Genomic DNA, 19,063 nt, shown 5'->3' with positions numbered 1-19,063 from the left:
ATTTTGTCCCCAAAGTTGATGGGGATGAAGCAGGAAAGCTGAACAAGTGGAAGCACCTGAACAACTCTGAAGAGGGCCAGTTTGTGATGGCCATGGAGCTGGGTCAGAGTATCTCCAAAACTGCAGCTGTTGCGTGGCGTTACCAATGTGAAGTGGTCAGTACCTATCAAATGTGGTCCAAGATGGTAAAAGCAACGAACCGGTGACAGAGCCAAAGGCAGACAAGGCTCGCTGATAAACGCGGGAGCTAAGGCATGCCTGTGTGGTCCAATCCAACAGTCAAGCTACTGTAGCTCAAGTTGCTGAATAAGTCCTTGTTCTGACAGAAAATTTTCAGAAAACACAATGCATCAGAGTTTATTGCATATGGGGCTATGTATAGCACAGTTGGGGTGCCTGTGCTGACCCCTGTCCAATGCCGACAGAGCCTAAAATGGGCATGTGAGCATCAGAACCTGACCACGGACAATGGAAACAGTATTCCCCGATGGCATTGCCCTCTTTCAGCAGGAGATGCTCCTTGCCACAAAGCAACTACAATTTAGGAATGGCTTGTGGAACACAACAAACAGTTCAAGGTGTTGACTTAGCCTCCAAATTCCCCAGGATCTCAGTCCAATCCAGCATCTGTGGGAGGTGCTGGACAAACAAGTCTGATCCATGGAGACGGCCACCTCTCAACTTAAAGGATCTGTTCCCTGTGGCTTCCTACACACTGGTATCTTTAGAGTAACATGCAGCACTTTAATGTGCATCTGCTTTGCTTCTAAAACTTACTTAAACTTAGTGTGAACCCATCTTTACACTGTAATTGCTTTATGAAGCGAATGCTTCATAATCAGGATGGTGGTGACAGAAATTAACCCCTTCTTCACTGTACCCAATTTACACCGTACCAATGTGAATGCTGTCTTAAGATAGACTAAGATAAAAAAAGAAGCCTGAACTCAAAATTATTTTAATGCAGTTAGCTTGCTGAGTTATATGATCTATATTTTCCAGGACTAAGAGTGAAAAGACCACAGAGAGGAGAGTGTGATGGAGGTAAAAATAGAGCAGTGTTGAGACAGTTGAAAGAGAGATTTTGTTTTCAGGGTTCAGCTCTTCTCTTTCCAGGACACATTATTTTTGAACAGTTGTGCCCTTAGCTATGTCTGAGCCAAAAAAGTCCTCATTATCATTTGAACCTTCCTATCACCCCAAGGGCGTTACAGACTTTTGTCCCCTTTCAGCCCCATTTAATGAGTCCAGTCTCACTTTCTGTCCATTTTCTTCACTAAACCTAGGCGTTGAGGGGTATTCTTTGAAAGCTATCAGAAAATCTTCTGCTGTTACCTTAGTACCTCTTTGTAACTTTGTGGGTTTCTAAAAACCCTTTGGCCCTATGTCACTGTGAACGCATGCTAGACTAATGTGCATCAGAGCATGGAAGTGATTGCATGTGTTTGTGATTAGAGTAAAGGGACTTCATAAGGACCCAGAGACAAACAAGAGTTATACCGTAATATCACATTGATGCCATAGTGTTTGCCACCCAACAGCTAATTGCAAGGTGACTTGGTTACATGCTACTTGGTTCTTTCGGGGTTTTGGGAAACCTTAGAAAGTATAATAATTAATTACAGACCATGAAATATTCTAGTAGGTTTTGTTTCGGTCTACAGACCTTTACCAGATGAGATGTGTTAATTAAGTTTTAAGTGATCTGTATGTGAAATTTCTGGGTATTCTATCCAGGGTTATGATCTTGTGCTCCTGATGATAACACTTTAAGGTGTGCGAGACCTTTTTTTTGCAGATCCCAGCCTTAATTTCCAATGAACTTGGCACATTGCTCCTCCAGCATCTGTTTTGTGCCAGTTCACGAGAATAAGCTTTCCCAGAGAGTATAATTCTAACCATTCTTCCCTATTTTTCTTTCAAAAATGAGAACCACCACCCAGATGTACAAGTTCAAGTTGTCTCCATTTGGCATTGAACAGACATGTTAACCAAGACCAACATTATACAAAACATACAGTGTCTCAAGGCAAATCTCATCCACACTTCTTAATTAGCTGACAGACTTTTGTCAGGGAATGCCGGCAAGGCTTAGCCAAGTCCTCAAACTTGTTCACAGAGTAAGTCCTGGTTGTTTTTTCTGCTATCTCTTTCTGTAATATCCACAGTCAGAGCAAGTAGGAAAGCTGGGTTCTATTTCTGATTTGGGAGAAAGATATGGCCCCAAGGAAATACGTTCAAGTACTTAGTTCAAGGTTTACGGCTGTGATGAAGTTGTGTCAGTAGGTAGCTACTGACACAACTAAAGTTTTCTATGGTCACAAACTTTGTTCAGTAACCATAAAATAAAATAAAAATTAGCTTGTGTATCCATGCAGGTCAAATACACCTTCAGGTTTGATTGGCTCACTTGTAGAAATAAAGAGATTAAGGAGCTAAAGAACCTGCTTAGGTGATTTGAGCATCTGACAAGGATGTCTCCTGTAGACCCTGAAATTGCCAAGCTTAGCCCGATGCCACTGCTGGCCAACCCTAGCTAAGCAGTGGAAAATCAATGGATGAACAGTGATTTATGGGTATGATTGCACAAGATATTCCTATATGACATGTCAGTAATAAAAATGTTCTCATATCTAGGAGCTTGAACTAAATCTTATGTCTTTATTATATTATAGCTTAAGGTGTAAGGTTTGTTGATAATACAGAAGATTGTGTTGTGCTGCAATGTGAAAGCTTTTCAAAAGCCCATTTTAGTGCTTAGGCATCAATAAGTTGTGTGATATACATGACGAAGACTAACAGCAGACTGAAGGGCAAAAAATTCATCTTGTTGGCTTCACGTTTATGTAATTTTATGTCACAGGGACATGATTGCAAAAGTTTTAACTAGGACTGGTCATACGCTGTGACTCTGTGTGTGGGTTTTACTTCAGTGAAAAACCTAGGGTCACTGACTGTGACACTGGTTGTCTGCCCGTTATAATTAACATTTGTCATAGGTTCTATGTTTCTTATCATCGTTTTCAAGCCTCTTCTGGGGGCTTATTCAGCACAGACCTAGTAGATGCTTTAGGTTCATATTATTCGATGATTTTTAGTAGGTTTCTTTGACTTGTCTTTTATGATATTCTGTCCTGGATTCTTCCTTATATGCAAATTCTCTCTCTCTTTATACCAGCCCGAATTTACTTATTCACTGTGTTTCCATACCCTGTAGTGGTGTCTGTCAGTCAAGTCTGGTCATACAAACTAGTTCACTGAAACCGCTACAGTATGTGAAGTCATGGAAACGGCCACAAATTGCGTGTGGTGGCTAGGGATGGGGCTAAGGACGGGGACGAGTGTAAACTAATGTGGCAAAATCACTAAATGCACACTGATAGCATGTGACTTGACTTGGTGTGATACTCACACACTCTTAGATGCTACCGGACTGGTCACAGATGCTGTGTCTTCCTCCGCTGAGGCTAACAGCCTCAGATGGAACGAGACACATATTTGTTCTAAGTGCTTTGCATCTGACAGATTTGCACTGTTTTTCTGAAATTCTGTAGTCCTCTCTTGGCAGTAGCGTTAGGAACCAGCCTGTTCCACACAACAGAAAAGAGTCCAAAAAGTGGACTATACTGACAAGGATTTACATGTTTACAAAGGCTTTGGTTGATAATCTCAGTCCTTTGTCATTCTTTAGTTAGAAGGTTTCCAGTGTTACACCCTAAATACAAACCAAAGAAGACCTGCTTGTAGGTATCTCTGCATTGCAAAGAGCATTAGTTTAATTTTTCTGAGAATTTCTTTGTTTCTTCATGCCTAAATAAGCCACGGATGAAGTATAACATACTACAGGTTGTATTTGTTGAGTCGGTTTTTATCTGCCTCCAGTAAAGACACCGTATTCAAGGGTTGCTCATACATACTCTAGTGAAATCGACCTACATTTTATACACAGAGGAAATAACTGTACTCCCTTGTTGCACATTTGTAAATCTATAAGTTTGTAGCCGACGGTTCTGTAGTGAGGAGACATCGTGTGCACAAAGAAGAAACGAAACCCAAACTATACTGGTGAAACTGTAACTCAGAGGGGCTTCTTCAGACATCAGACCTCAGAAAATTATCAAAATTAAAATATGATTTTCCCTTTCAGGTGGCAAAGTAGATTAGGATGTTTAATCACTAAGATCCTAATCACAGAGATGCTTACTCAGGACATCTTGTGGATTAAGATCACTGATGCACAGTGTGACTATAGGTCTGTATGTATTGTATTTGCATGTGTTGGAGTAGAGTCTTTTTCGAACAGGACATAGAAAGCCTTTCTCTGAATTAATGTATTTATTGCATGGAATTAGACTTGTTCATGTAAGTCCTGATTACATGATACACACACAGCCGGGAGATGCATGTCCCTGTGTGAGGCTCTCTGTGTTGTGGAGTGTGTCATACATATTGCAGATAGTGTTCTTGAAATGCATTACCTCCATACATTATAAATACAGTACTATATGTTTAGTTTTTGATAGAATCAGCTGTTTATACTGTGTGCTGTTTTACAAGAGAGTCTTTAGTGGGTGAAGTGATCAAAGCTCATTTAAAAAGTGAAGGGAATAGTTTTTAGCCTCCTCTTTTTTTGAGAGTGCAATAAGAAAATCAATATCAGTCTCATATCTGTGTGTCTTCTACTGAGCTGGAGGCAAGGCATGGTTAACCAAGTTTAGCATTTAGACTGCTGCAATGATAATCGTTTCTTGCATCAGCACATCTAGTCCTCAGCAACCACGGCGCCAGAGTCCTCTTCTGAGAGTACTCGATCACCTAATATGCTCTCTTTCTCCATCTCAAATTGATAAAATCTATTTCATTTACAGTATATACTGACGAGACAAAACAGTATGAACACCCAAACAGCTGTGACCTGCTGTGGCATGAAGTCGAAAGGACTCCCCAGGGCCGTATGATATTTGCCGTGTATAGTAGATTTTAGTAGATTACTATTCAGTCAAACCATGTTCTCAGGAGAGAATCTTTTTATGACTGATTTGTATGAATGAAGTGAACATTAGTAACAACACTAATGTCTTCATGTTTGAATATTAGCACTTATAACACTTTTCTTACCTATTTTGGAAACGCTTTAGAATGAACTGCTTACCAAATAGTTAATTACCTATCAACAAACCTTTACAAGAAAGATGACACCATTAGAGTACTTACACACACTTTATAAGTTTGTTAATTTGCACAATATACCAAATACTTAGCGTTAGTGGTTACCTACAGATATGTCTGGGAAGGTTCTCTGTCATCTGTTCTCTGATTGTGGTTATTTTATTTAAAATATATGTAAGCATTATTTAATTTACATGGATATAATTTCCACACACGTCCGCCTGTTCTGTTTGCTCTCCACTAATCGTGCTCAGGGATGCTAGAACCTGCCAGATGGCTGTTTACCTTTTAACCTTATACTGTACATGGTCCCAGCCTAACACTAGTGTTGATGTTCTGAGCCCTGCTTTGGAGCATTGTGCATGAGCCCCAATAATCTTACATAGAATATTTCCATCTGATCTCCCATTTTCTTGGTTTTACGGTATCCAGATAGCTTTTTGTCATGTGTCTCTTCAACCCAGCTGATCTAAACTCACCTGATTCACATCCTGCCACGTTTCAGATATACTCACAAGTTAAAGAGTAATTTAAGTCATCATGTTAAAGTCAAGAAAGCACTTTCTGCTTTGTTGTTTATCAACAGTAGTGATATGAAAAACAGACTTTGTTAGCTGCATGACGTACGCATATATCTCTATGTGTCCTAACTGTGTTTGCTTTTCACAGGGGGACCAAAGGCAAAGACATCAGCACTATCAAGTCACTGAGGGTTCTCCGAGTTCTCAGGCCTCTCAAGACCATCAAACGTCTGCCAAAACTCAAGGTTTCTTCCTTATTTTATTCATTGAGCCTGGACAGCAGTATTCAGCTGCATTATTGCCCCGGGGCGTTTTTTATGTCCAATGAAAGTGGCTGGACAGCCCCTCCAACAAAGGTTGATGTTTTCCTTTGGCATCAATATTTTTTTCCTCAAACTTACTGCTGGTAATAATGCCATTAACAGGCTTCTAAAACCCAATAAACATGACCATGTAAAAAACTGAATAACAAAAATGATTTAGGTATTCAAGGGTCTGTGGGGAAAACAAGGAGTGGATGTTAAACCTGATGCTTTAGCTCCTTTCCTTTTAAGAACGGGCATCAGCAGTACTCTCTGGACATAATTTGTAATTCTCTAAGTTTCTGTTGTTTGATTTCTGTTTGTTATGTCTCAGCGCAGTAAGGCTCACTAACATAAAACCCAAAGTTTTAAGGTCCAGTAAAGTAATTTATTGCTTGCCAAGGCAACAAATGAGGGCAACGACAAACAGGGCAGGAGTGCCTGCTGCTAAATCAAATGAATAAATAAAACCAATCTTCTAACATCCAACATAATAACTAGCAAAAAAAAAAAAAATTGTGTTTTATTAAAGTAATGTTCCCCACATTAGAGTCAACCACTTCCATAAATGGTGTTCTTATCAGTGGCCCCCTATTGCAGAACGCATGATACTAATGAAACACAATGACATGAAACACAGATAGCTAGGGATGTGTGCGCAGGTGTGTGAAATTTCATCCAAGCCTTGCCCAGACGCCAGGTATCCACAGGAGTCTGATTTATCAAACAAAACTTAAATGTTCCACCTGAGAGTAGCTACAGAACATGGATGAACAAAGGGAAACTACTGGCAACCAGATCCAGAAATGACCAAGCTAGCGAGTAATTACCTAATAGACAAAGACAAAAGGTCTGCTAACAATGACAGAGCGAGAGACAAGGCAAGCTGCACACATTAAATCACAGCCACCCTGACTAACAAATTAGACTCCCTTTAAAACCTGGTGCAGATATTGCTGCAGCTTGATCAGAGCATGGCAGCTGAGAGGATGGTCAAACATATCACTTTGCACCGGTGAAGCAGTTGAGGAGTGTTCACTCAGGCCAAGGCCACTGAGCACCATAGCATTTTAATTCTCTTAAAGTATGGAAGTCACATTGAGGGAGCTTTACATAATTTTTGATTAAGGTGGCTGTCAGAGTGGCTATGCTTCAGGATTTTCTCTTATCCTCCTCTTTAGCTTCCTCTTTTCATTTGTGCTGCCCAACCTGTGTTACAAATGTTGCAGTGATCTTATATTAATGAAATGTTTGCCAATTGCCTTGTTAAACACATACCGATCCTCCTTATTCTGTAGACCATCCTGCAGGCCTGACCACCTGGACTTCTCCCAGGCTGGTCTTCCAGTCCAATTCAGTTGTTTCAGACAAAGAGGGGAATTTTAAGACCTTTAATGGTTAAAAATGGGAAGTTTATGAACTTATTGACTAATTTTCTGGGATGTTTCAGTTTGAAACGTGTTTGTGTGTGTCATCAGGCGGTGTTTGACTGTGTGGTCAATTCTCTGAAGAACGTCCTGAACATCCTTATCGTTTACATCCTCTTCATGTTCATCTTTGCCGTCATCGCGGTTCAACTCTTCAAGGGAAAATTCTTCTATTGCACTGACGAGTCCAAGGGCCTGGAGAAGGACTGCAAGTCAGTCCACATGCCCCAATAACCCCATTTCTGACCACAGAACATTTTTTACTTGTGCACTGACAACTGTTTGCGTCTAACTCCCAAAACTCACTCAGCTTTACTCACATCCTATGTCTTCCAGAGGACAGTTCCTAGATTATGATAAAGACGAGGTCGCCGCCATGCCCAGGGAGTGGAAGAAGTATGAGTTCCATTACGACAACGTGCTGTGGGCCTTCCTGACCCTCTTCACCGTCTCCACAGGGGAGGGCTGGCCGACGTAAGTGCGGCTTACATGTCTGCTTCTTAAGTTCTGAGAGTGTTAATTTAGGATTTAGAAATATGAAAGTGTGCCCAGGACAAACGAGAGAAACGGAACGGGGCGGGGATTGAGAGGATCCTAGCTTTAAGAAATACATAACATCATTGACCTAGTGATAAACGGATGGAGGAGCTTGTTGTTTTCATCTGAAAAGGATCAAACGTCTCGCAAGGAGTGTAGTAAAAGCTATAACGACATAGGTTTCAGCTAATAGGACAGCTCGTGACTCCTCTGGTGTAAGATCAAAGGGGGCACAGATCGGATCCAAACATCTCGTTAAAAGCTTTAAAAAAATACTTAACCAAAAGGTGGAGAGGTGGAGACACAGCCAGAACAAGTGCTTTAGGTATGCTTTTGCTGTTAGTCAAAGAAATTGTGATGTGGCAATGTTCAACATAGATGTTTTAATGTTATTATACAACTGAGTGGATTTTCTATTGTAGCTTACCTCCTGACTACTGTCCTTGCAGTGTTTTGAAGCACTCTGTGGATGCCACCTTTGAAGACCAAGGTCCCAGTCCGGGCTACCGGATAGAAATGTCCATCTTCTATGTGGTCTACTTTGTGGTCTTCCCTTTCTTCTTTGTCAACATCTTCGTGGCTCTAATCATCATCACCTTCCAGGAGCAGGGAGACAAGGCCTTATCTGAGTGCAGCTTGGAAAAGAATGAGGTGAAGCATTAGCATAGCAGACAGCTATATCCAGCGATGTGTTTATATCCATGAGAAGATTTCCCTAATTTCTTCTTTTTTGTTCGCTGGACATTCTCAGGGGTTGTGTGGGCATTTGGTTGAGATTGCAGGAGAAGGAGGACATTGAAGGGCTTATTATCAAAAATGCTGATTGTTCATGTGGGGTTGTGATAATTGCCTCAGATGTTTGAATGCAGCTACAGCTTGAACGACAAATATGGCAGGAGGTAGGAGGAGAAGATGGCTCATTGGGCAGACAGTTGGATAAAGCATGAAACGATTCAACACAATCGCTAGTAACAAAAGACAACAACAACCAACTTTTTAACAAACACTGGGGAAGGTAGAAAAAAAACGCCCAACAACATCACCGATACTTGTCTGTCCAGTGTTAATCATTAACTGTGCAATGGCTTGATTCTCACAAGCTCACATACAAACTAAACCACAGCAGGTCCTGTAACATATTTATCACAATTTTATATATATCATTTTGATTGTATATAGTCTTGTATCTTGGCTTGGAGTCTAATTTGACCTATATCAAAGTACTGTATTAAGCATGTTTTGAAAGAATGCTGTGGAACTTCTATAGGCTGACATGGTTCTAGAGACTTGCAGTTGAACATTGATCTGAGAGCCAGAAATTAAGATTGCCAAACTGGTGATGAAGATTGTGACATTTTAAAACTGACACCAATGCATTGGACATCTCACATGAGGGCAGGCCTAAAAGAGTTACTGTTTTTAGTACCGAACCAACCTCAGATGCCATTTACATCTTTGAGCAAGAACTTTGGAGGCAGAACTGATTTTTCAGTTGAAGCATTTTGCGTTTCCTCAGAAGAAGATGTTGGTTATAATGATTGGTTTAACAATCTTCCAGTGTTTATTTGATGTTTTTTTTGTGACAAGGAAGGAGTCATAACTTAAATGTTTCCCAGTGTGTTTTGTTTATATTCACTTGACTGTTCAGTTTGTCCCCCTGTTGTGTCCTCCACGACTTAAAGTCTGCCAAGTCATTGTGTGTAAACTGTAAACTCTAAGTCTGTTCCTGGCTTATCAACCACAGTTAATAGCAAATGTGTCATTTCACCCACTGTAGACTTGAGGCTAGAGAGCAGGTCCTGTCAAATCATGGAGACAGTGATGCTGAGGTGTACTATTTTTATTTGTTCCAGAGAGCTTGTATTGACTTCGCCATAAACGCCAAACCCCTGACCCGCTACATGCCTGAGAACACGCAGTCCTTCCAGTACAGGATGTGGAAGTTTGTGGTTTCACCTCCGTTCGAGTACTCCATCATGATCATGATCGCGCTCAACACTGTTGTACTCATGATGAAAGTAAGAACATTTAAAGTGGATATTAACAATGCACAATTGATACGGTTGGTTTCAGAAATCAGTTGTGGATTCTTTAAGTCCAGAAGGTAATAGTTTAACACTCTGAGACTTGTTTTTTCTTTGTCACATAGAGCTAGATGAAAAGACTGATTTTACTGTTGTGTCTGTATACGGAGCTTTAACTTTCAGCGTAGCTTAGCATGAGGACTGAAAACCGGATAAGACAGCTGGATTATTTGTCCAAAAGTAACATCTACCAACCATGCTTTCTAAAATAAAATTTAAAAAAATCTTATCCTTTGTTTCATCCATATATAGGCAGATAACCCAGTTTGTCACTTTCTTCCAGTTCCATGGAGCTCCGGACTTCTACGAAGCGATGCTGAAGAACCTCAACATAGTGTTCACCACTCTCTTTTCTCTGGAGTGTATCCTCAAGATCATTGCTTTTGGTCCACTGGTAGGTAACAGTTGCATTGCAGCTCCAAAGAACTTGAAATCCAAATGACAGCAAGTGATTTTCAACTGTTGCTTTTCAGAACTACCTGAAGGATGCCTGGAATGTGTTTGATTTTGTGACAGTGCTGGGCAGCATCACCGACATCCTTGTGACTGAAATCAATGTAAGAGCACCCTTTCTACCTACCTAACTACAACACCACTGTCATAGTAACAAGCTCAGGCAAGGACAGACTGTACACCAACCTTTGCAGCCAAAGCAGTTGCTTCCGCAAAGGCGACCACGGCAGTGATCCAGTCTGATAGCTTCAGCCGAGGTCAGAGTGGAGGATTGTTAGCCAGTCTTTTATTGATAGCATGGATTTATCACCGAGGGCTGACACCGGAGCTTGTTTGGCTCCACCTAAGAGATTAATCTTTATTGTGTGGTCTACACTGGTGCCATATTTTACACTGCTTTCTGTGTTGTTGAAAAGCGTATACATTTGAGATTGTTCCTGTCTCTGCTCTTACCTTTATATGTGTATGTATTGTGAAGAAACCGTTGATGGATTTACGTGTGCATTGTTGACTTGTTTCAGTGGTCGTGCAATATGACTGTCCCTGTTTTCTTGCATCTGCTGCCTTCCTTCTTCTTTCTTTCTGTCGTCCTCTGCCATTCTCCCCCTCTCAATCGCTTTATTGTTTTCTCTCTTTCTATTTATATCTCTATATCTTTCTGTCTCTTTCCGTCTCCCTCTACATTTGTTGTTGATTGTCATCACCGGTGTTGCCATGCCCTGGTCCCTAACATCACTAGACTACGGTGAGTGACTTTCTGTTTCCATTCTTTGCTCCTAGCTGGCATAGTGTTTCATTTGATGTGTTCTCATGAATGGGAGTTAAAGGACTACTCCAGCCATTTATCATTATGCTTCCATAAAGTTTTCGAAACCTATGACAGCTGTGCTAAAAAAAGAAAGATCAAAATTCAAGCATGAAAACCTCAAAGTATTCTTTATGCAGAAATAAAATAAGGTAAAACTAATAAGATAAAAACATTGTGTGTAGTTGTCTGTGTAGAGGAGATTCTTCTGACGTCATATCTGTCTCCATATCCAAACATATGTGTCTGGTAACACACCATTTGGGTTCCATTATGGAGCATGTTTCAACTGGTACAGAGAAAACAACCAAACAAATTCAACATAACTAGTTCCCAACGGAGTCTTCAGACAAATATTCCTATGCAAAAGTCTGCTTAGTCTGCCCAGTCCATTTCGATTTGACTGACCCAGTTTAGAACTGTGGCTTTCTCTTAAAAATGTTCAGGCTCTAAGCTAGAAATGAGATATCCTGGAGGTGGAGGGCTCGCCATCATCAGGGTTAGATTCTCAGACAAACATCCTGCTTAAAGGTTGATTTAGTGGCTAGCCCCTTTAAGACTGTTTCACATTAAGGGACAGGGTTGCTGTTTTGTTTTTGTATAGAATTGTATAAAACTCTCTCTTCATGTTCCTATGGGCAGCGTTATTTCACTAAGCTGCAGCGTAAGTTACTGTAGCCTGTAACTTACAGGGAAGTATGCAGTCGTTAACTGACCCACCCATAGATCTTCAGCTCTCCTCCAGTCTTTTACAACTGAAGAAGCTACTTGGATTAAACGTCACTGAAATTTCACTGAAACTCTGGATCATAGTTTGTCCAAAATGACCTTATAAGTAAAAGTGACTTAATCAAGACATAGAGAGAGACGGGTAGCTAAATTTGAATTTCAGCAAACATTACTGAGTTGATGACAAAACTTGCTCCACTGTGATTAACCTTAGCCTTGTGTTTTGTTTGTTTTGTTGCTCAAATATGCTTGTTGTCACCTGCTGATAACTTGTGACCAGATGAAGTGATTTTTATCAACAGTCATGAGGATGTGTTTGTCAGTGAGGGATGATGGTGTTTGGTTGGTAAGCACTCCATTTCGCATCTGTGTCTAACAGGACAGGCTGCTGAACCTGAGCTTCCTGAGGCTCTTCAGAGCGGCCCGACTCATCAAGCTGCTGAGGCAGGGTTACACCATCCGCATCCTGTTGTGGACTTTCGTTCAGTCCTTCAAGGTGCTCACACACATTCCACGACGCCCACACAGACTCATCATTGTCAGTGCCTTTGGTCGCTCACACAGTCACAGTGACCCCCTCACACACAAATCCACCCACACTGTAATTACTGATATCAACTCAGAAAAACAGCCCGAGAAAAAAATATTCAAAACATCAACATTTTTTTTAATTAAACACAGTTTAAAGGAGTGGCACATTGGTGTGGTGGTTAGCACTGGGTTCTAACACGCCAACCGGGTGGCGTTTGTGGCATGTTCTCCCCATGCCTGCACAAGCTTTTCTGCAGGTGCTCCAGCTTCCTCCTAACAAGCATGTCTTCCCAAAGCCAGGGTAGGCATGTCTTCCCTAGGTAATGCTTGTTAGAGTTAGTAGGTGAGTGTAAATTAGTCATAGGTGTGCATGTGAGAATGAATGGTTGTTTGTCTTTCTGTGTTAGCCCTGGGATAGACTGGCGACCTGTACAGAGTTTTTCCACCGACTTTTGTCCAATGTCAGCTGGGATAGGCTCCAACCAACAGCGACCCTGTCTAGAGGATAAGCGGTGATAGATATTGATATTGATGAATGAGCAGGCAACAAACAGGCACCATTTCACACAAAGTTCTGATCAGACCTTTAGATTAACTTTAGAAATGTACACAGATCCCAAAATCCCATGTGCACATGAGTGATGAGTGATGACCTTCTCCATATAGGAAGCATCTTGACAATATCACTGACACATTCTCATTTCAGAAAGATATTTTGAAGTACTTCTCCAACAAATATGAGATATATTTCAGTTGATGTTGGTGTTCAGTTCAGTTTTCTCATGTCATTCCACTTTATTGTACATAGCTTTGTCATGGATTGCATTATTGTTATTGTTTAACTGTAAATTACAGAAGTTAGTAAAATTGTTAAAACTCTCATGTAAATTCCTGCATTAGAAGAGATTTTGATTGAGAGCAATGACATGTTGAATTCTGATTCTCCCCTCTCTAAGTGTGTCTTGGTTTGTTGTTGTTCCCTCTAGGCCCTACCGTATGTTTGCCTGCTGATTGCCATGCTTTTCTTCATTTACGCCATCATTGGAATGCAGGTTTGTGACGCCGCTCTGCTGTGGTATTCATACGGGGACTCAACATCGAAATGTAGTGGAGTGAACCTGAAAACCATTAACCGCACAAAGGCAAGGCAGTACAAATCCATTTCGCTCACTTGTGTCTCCGTTGCCGTAGGTGTTTGGCAACATTGACCTGAATGAAGATACAGAAATTAATCACCACAACAACTTCCGTACTTTCCTTCAAGCTCTCATGCTGCTGTTCAGGTACAGTACAAGAAGCTTTATAACGTATATCGTATTTGCACATTACATAAATTTGACCAAATACAAACAGTATTCAACTGGTAAAGCTGCAGAACATAAGGATATTGCAGTGAAGTTGACTTTGGATCATTTGGAGATCATCATTTTATTCTATTTAACACCTGTGTTACATGTTGTCATAATGGCATGAATCCCCATGTTATGACCACTATCATAGCTACATATACTTTGTCCCTAAGTCTCTATTATTTCATCTGACAGATTATCTGCAGTTGTCTGTGCTCTGTTAGAAGATGTTGTACAACTTCTGAGCACTAATCAGACGATAGAAACTTTGAATTAAAACTTCTCGTGCATGGTTGCTTATACTGTCAAGTTACAAGTTTGAAACCTTAAAACTATAATTGTGAATATTGAATGTTATATATTTGTTTAGAGTGAGTGAAGCTGAACTGAGATGCAAAATGCTGCAGCCTGTTACGTCTCTTCAATCAAATCTTTTCTATTTCTCTGTCTGTTTGTGTTTATATGTGGAACAGGAGTGCAACAGGGGAGGCCTGGCATGAGATCATGTTATCATGTTTGAGTCACCGAGCCTGTGACGAGCGATCGGGGTCCCAGGGGAAAGAGTGTGGCAGTGACTTTGCCTATTTCTACTTTGTCTCCTTTATCTTCCTCTGCTCTTTCCTGGTCAGTACTGATGTACTTCTATTGTATGGTAGCAGATTTATAGAGAAACACATTGTTCAGCACAGCTTAAGCAACTCTATAGCTGTGGACACTCAAGCTGTCCATTCTCTCAAAGGCAGCATTGACGAGATGGTTACTATTGATTAGCAGCCCAAATTGGTGACACCAAAGTTGAAATACAAAAAAAGATTTGTTGGGATTTACTTTCATTGAAACCACGCCAACATTGGTGTAATCTCCAACTAATGTCTGTGTTTCAGATGCTGAACCTGTTTGTGGCTGTCATTATGGATAACTTTGAGTACCTAACCAGGGACTCCTCCATTCTGGGCCCTCATCACCTTGATGAGTTTATCCGGGTTTGGGCCGAGTACGATCCAGCAGCGTGGTATGTTGAAGCCTCCCTCTGGGTCCCAGAGAATAGCATACACAGTAAAGTGGAGGGAATAGGCACCACAACCTTACTCCTTTTCTTCCCCTTTTGTGACCAAGGTGACTGAACAAGGCATCAAATGCAGGCCTTGTTCCTAAACCTTGTTGTATGCAGTCAGCCCACTGATGATAACTGTTTCATTTGACGCTGTCCTGAACGTTTGTTTATTTATGTGCTTGTTCTTTTCCGCAGCGGACGGATTTCCTATAAGGATATGTACAATTTGTTACGCGTTATCTCACCCCCCCTTGGCTTAGGGAAGAACTGCCCTAATAGGGTAGCATACAAGGTTTGCAAATACCAGACATTTCCGTCACTAGGGTGCTTTGTGTACCTCTATGCCAAAAGACTTTTAACTGAATGGCTGTGCACCAATGAAATCGCCTTTACACTAGCACCCGCCCCTCCAAACTGTCTGGCTTTGGTTGATGATGCCGGAGTGGAAACAAAGCTTTCAAAGCCACGGCATTGCCCAAACGTGCCGCTTACCATGCTGCTTTCTCCTGTTGGTAATGTCTAGATGTCAGGCACTATTTACTTATCATTCCAACAGATTAAACTCTCAAAGCCCAGAACGAAATTCCATCACTAGATTTAGATCAGCTCTAAAGCTTTGTGAAGGGTGTGATTTGATCTTTTACAAACTACATCTGCTAGTGGAGAGCCAGGCTATGAGCTAAAGCCTCACAGAAGGGTTTGGGCTGGCTTTGAAACCTTTGTCTCCGTGCACCCTGGTTGAAGTACCAAAGGGATGTCTGTGAGCATGCTGAGGCAGACATCCCTGTTATAATGCTGTCATTTCTCTTCCCTCCCATCAACATCCTGTGAGTTGGGTCAGCCCATCCTCCCTCCTTCTCTCTCCTCCTCCCCTCTCCCACCAGACTCACACTTCACCATCCCATCTTTCCTCTCAGGGATCCTGAGCTCCACAGGGATGCATCCCCGTGCTCCGACACAGCGGCCGAGGATGGCATCCATCTAACATCTCACTCGAGGAAATCTATTAACAACAGATTTCTGTTTTTTTTTTCCCTTCTCATTATCCTCCTGTTTTGTTGATTTCTTCCCTTTGTTCCTCTCCTCCGTCTCTAACACCCCATCCTTCTCTGTTTGCGTTCTGTTTATTTTTGATTTCCTTCCCTGTGAAGTGGCCGTATCAAGTACCTCGATATGTATCAGATGCTGCTCCACATGTCCCCACCATTAGGTTTGGGAAAGAAATGTCCGCCAAGAGTCGCCTACAAGGTAGACCCTCCTTTTCCTCCACCTTCTTCCCTGTGCCCGACAACCTTTCTCCCATTGGCGTAAACTCAAGCCAGTGTCTGTGCTCTGCAGTGTTCCCTCGTTTCTTCACATTGTTTTGCTAGCGCGCTGGTATTTTTGGTGTAAGCCCTTATCTCATCGTTACCGTCTTTACTGTTTTGTTGAGCATAGCTGCTTATATGGGCGAATACCCATCACTAATGTTAATAATGTAGAGCTTAACTTAGAAGACCGTATTAATGTTTATGGAGGAAATCTGCACCCATATGTCACTATTTCCTTTGAATGGTACACCCTCCTTTGGGTTTTATTTTGTGGAGCAGTGTGTGTTTGTGTGTGCTCAAGTGTGTGGGGCTTCTGTTGCTTTTCTAGTAAAAAAAAAACTCTTTATTTGTTCTTTTCACTTTGTGGCTCTGTCTTTGGTGTCCATTCCTTCTCATTCTCTCTCTCATATCATCTCAGTCTATCCACTGTGGGAAATCTTGGTGTGTGAGCTTCTCTGACTGCTGACAAAAGTACATCAGTGTGATTTTAATTTTCTTAATGTATTTACACTGCCTGACCACTAAAAAGTCTCCACCAAAAAAAAAGGTCACACACTCTAATATTTCGTTGGACCTCCTTTAGCTTTGATTACAGCACGCATTCCCTGTGATATTGTTTCAATAAGCTTCAACAATGTCATAAGATGTATTTCCATCCAGTGTTGCATTCATTTTTCACCAAGCTCTTGTATTGATGATGGGAGAGTCTGACCACTGCTCAAAGCCTTCTCCAGCACATCCTCAATGGGGTTAAGGTCTGGACTCTGTAGTGGTCAATCCATATGTGAATATGATGTCTCATGCTCCCTGAACCACTCTTTCACAATTTGAGCCCCATGAATCCTGACATTGTCATCTTGGAATATGTCCGTGCCATCAGGGAAGAAAAAAATCCTCATTCTTTGGACACACAATGTTGCTGAACCTAGACCTGAGCAACTGCAGCAACCCCAGGTCATAGCACTGCCCCCAAAGGCTTGTACAGTAGGCACTCGGCATGATGGGTGCATCACTTCATCTGCCTCTCTTCTTACCCTGATGCCCTCATCGCTCTGGAACAGGGTAAATCTGGACTCATCAGACCACATGACCTTCCATTGCTCCAGAGTCTAATCTTTATGCTTGGATCGCCGATCACGATCAGTCAGGATTTTTTTCCGACCACATTTCTTCCTTGAAGACGATGGTTCCCCACTATCCTTCCAGTTTTTAATAAACTCAGTCTGTTTGAGAAGGGTCAAATTATTGGCATGCATCAAGCAGAGAAAACATCTTTTTCACGACCATGGGATGTGTCTTTGGACATGGTTGTTTAAGAAATGAGTTGGGGTTAAATAACTTGTTGTCAGCTGAAAGATGATCATCCATGCAGTAATTATCCAATAGGAGGCTCTTACCTATTTGCTAAGTTAAATCCAGGTGGTGACTTCTTTTTTTGGCCAGGCAGTGTATTAGATAACATTTCCACTTGATATCAACAAGTGATCAGTATCTGGAAATCTTGTCTGAAGTAGAAACCTCTCTCACTCTAACTGTAGCTGTTGTTATGACTAGTTTCTCTTCCTTACCCGTAATCCCGCTTTTACCTCTAATTGTGTTTTGATTTAGGCAGCTGTAGGTCTCTGTAATTCTTCTGAATGAATTAAAAGTACCCTCAGTGACTAGCCTGGCGTAGGTAGGCTAGTTTATCAGATTATGAGTTTGGTAACATTTGGATTTGAATTTGATTAAAAGGCTAATTCAACCGATACACATTTGGATAGTCCTCCAACCAATCAGAGCCATTGTGTTGGAAACAAATTCAACTCCATAGTTCTCACGTTGCTTTTAATCTTATGTCCATCACTGCATAAAACCCTCTCAAAGAATTTGATTGGCCCTGCAGAGCTTTGCCGGACCATTCATTTTCACCACGTTGGTGGGGAAGTTGGTCTGACTTTCTGGTCTGGAAGACCATGTGTGCTGAGGTTTACTTGTGATCTTTACAGAAAAGACATTAAGAACTAAAAAAAAGAGAGAGAGATTAAACTAACAAACAGGACACAAGAGGATGGTGAAATAGCAATCAAGCAAACTATGGCAGCTTTGATGGGGAAAAAAACAGTCAAAGAATCAAGAAGCACATTTTTAAAAGAACAATCATACACTTTCACATGTTTCTCACAAAACATTGTTACTTCTCTCGTGTACAATGCTAAAAAACATAGTTCTAACTGTCTCTGTCAAAATGCCTCACTTGTCTATAAACACATAGAGTATGTGTGTTCTTCTCTTTTCTTCAAAAACATTCACCCAGTGTACTTCACACTTGGTGGGTGCATTTCTGAGCACCCATGTAAGTACCATGTCAAGCATGAAGTACTTTCATATGTTCAGTTATAGACTTACAGCCTCGGAGCAATGAATAGACGACGCCCACCGGGTTTAGTTTTAACTCATATGACGTGAGTGTTTAGAATAACAACTGGACACCTGCAATCACTTTCACTAACAAAACCTAGTCGAATAATGGTATCGCAAGTCTTCCAAGACATTAATGGGGCAAACAATCTCCTTGACCTCCTGAGATTAACTGTAAAACCTATAACGGGGTGAAATCTAAAAGACCCATCTGTTTTTAGGTTAGACTCAAGAGTGCTCCAGGATAGTGTCATAAGTTAAAGTCCCAGAACATGTACGCCTAAATCAGATGTATCATTTATCCGCTGTAAATGCAAAACCCTGCGATCAAAACCCAAAGGAGATGACAAATCCAGATACCGATCACCTCATGATACCGTGTGGAAACTGTA

At 41.2% G+C, this 19,063-nt stretch overlaps 1 protein-coding gene across 1 annotated transcript in view; it reads left to right on the top strand.

Moving 5' to 3' along the window:
• Positions 1 to 19,063, top strand: part of cacna1ba (calcium channel, voltage-dependent, N type, alpha 1B subunit, a) — a gene marked incomplete at its 3' end in the record, with an annotated part of 117,421 nt that overhangs the window by 81,179 nt on the left and 17,179 nt on the right. Inside the window, exons 27-39 of the mRNA XM_084551414.1 lie at positions 5,839 to 5,935; positions 7,471 to 7,631; positions 7,756 to 7,893; positions 8,406 to 8,607; positions 9,810 to 9,974; positions 10,324 to 10,434; positions 10,514 to 10,597; positions 12,407 to 12,523; positions 13,545 to 13,610; positions 13,750 to 13,841; positions 14,381 to 14,531; positions 14,792 to 14,919; positions 15,157 to 15,253. Coding sequence (XP_084407540.1) covers positions 5,839 to 5,935; positions 7,471 to 7,631; positions 7,756 to 7,893; positions 8,406 to 8,607; positions 9,810 to 9,974; positions 10,324 to 10,434; positions 10,514 to 10,597; positions 12,407 to 12,523; positions 13,545 to 13,610; positions 13,750 to 13,841; positions 14,381 to 14,531; positions 14,792 to 14,919; positions 15,157 to 15,253 — 1,609 coding nt within the window. The remainder of the gene's footprint in view (positions 1 to 5,838; positions 5,936 to 7,470; positions 7,632 to 7,755; positions 7,894 to 8,405; positions 8,608 to 9,809; positions 9,975 to 10,323; positions 10,435 to 10,513; positions 10,598 to 12,406; positions 12,524 to 13,544; positions 13,611 to 13,749; positions 13,842 to 14,380; positions 14,532 to 14,791; positions 14,920 to 15,156; positions 15,254 to 19,063) is intronic.

This window comes from Chelon labrosus (assembly GCF_963514085.1).
Source record: "Chelon labrosus genome assembly, chromosome: 9".
NCBI lineage: Eukaryota > Metazoa > Chordata > Actinopteri > Mugiliformes > Mugilidae > Chelon > Chelon labrosus.
This window is presented reverse-complemented; position numbering and strand designations above follow the sequence as displayed.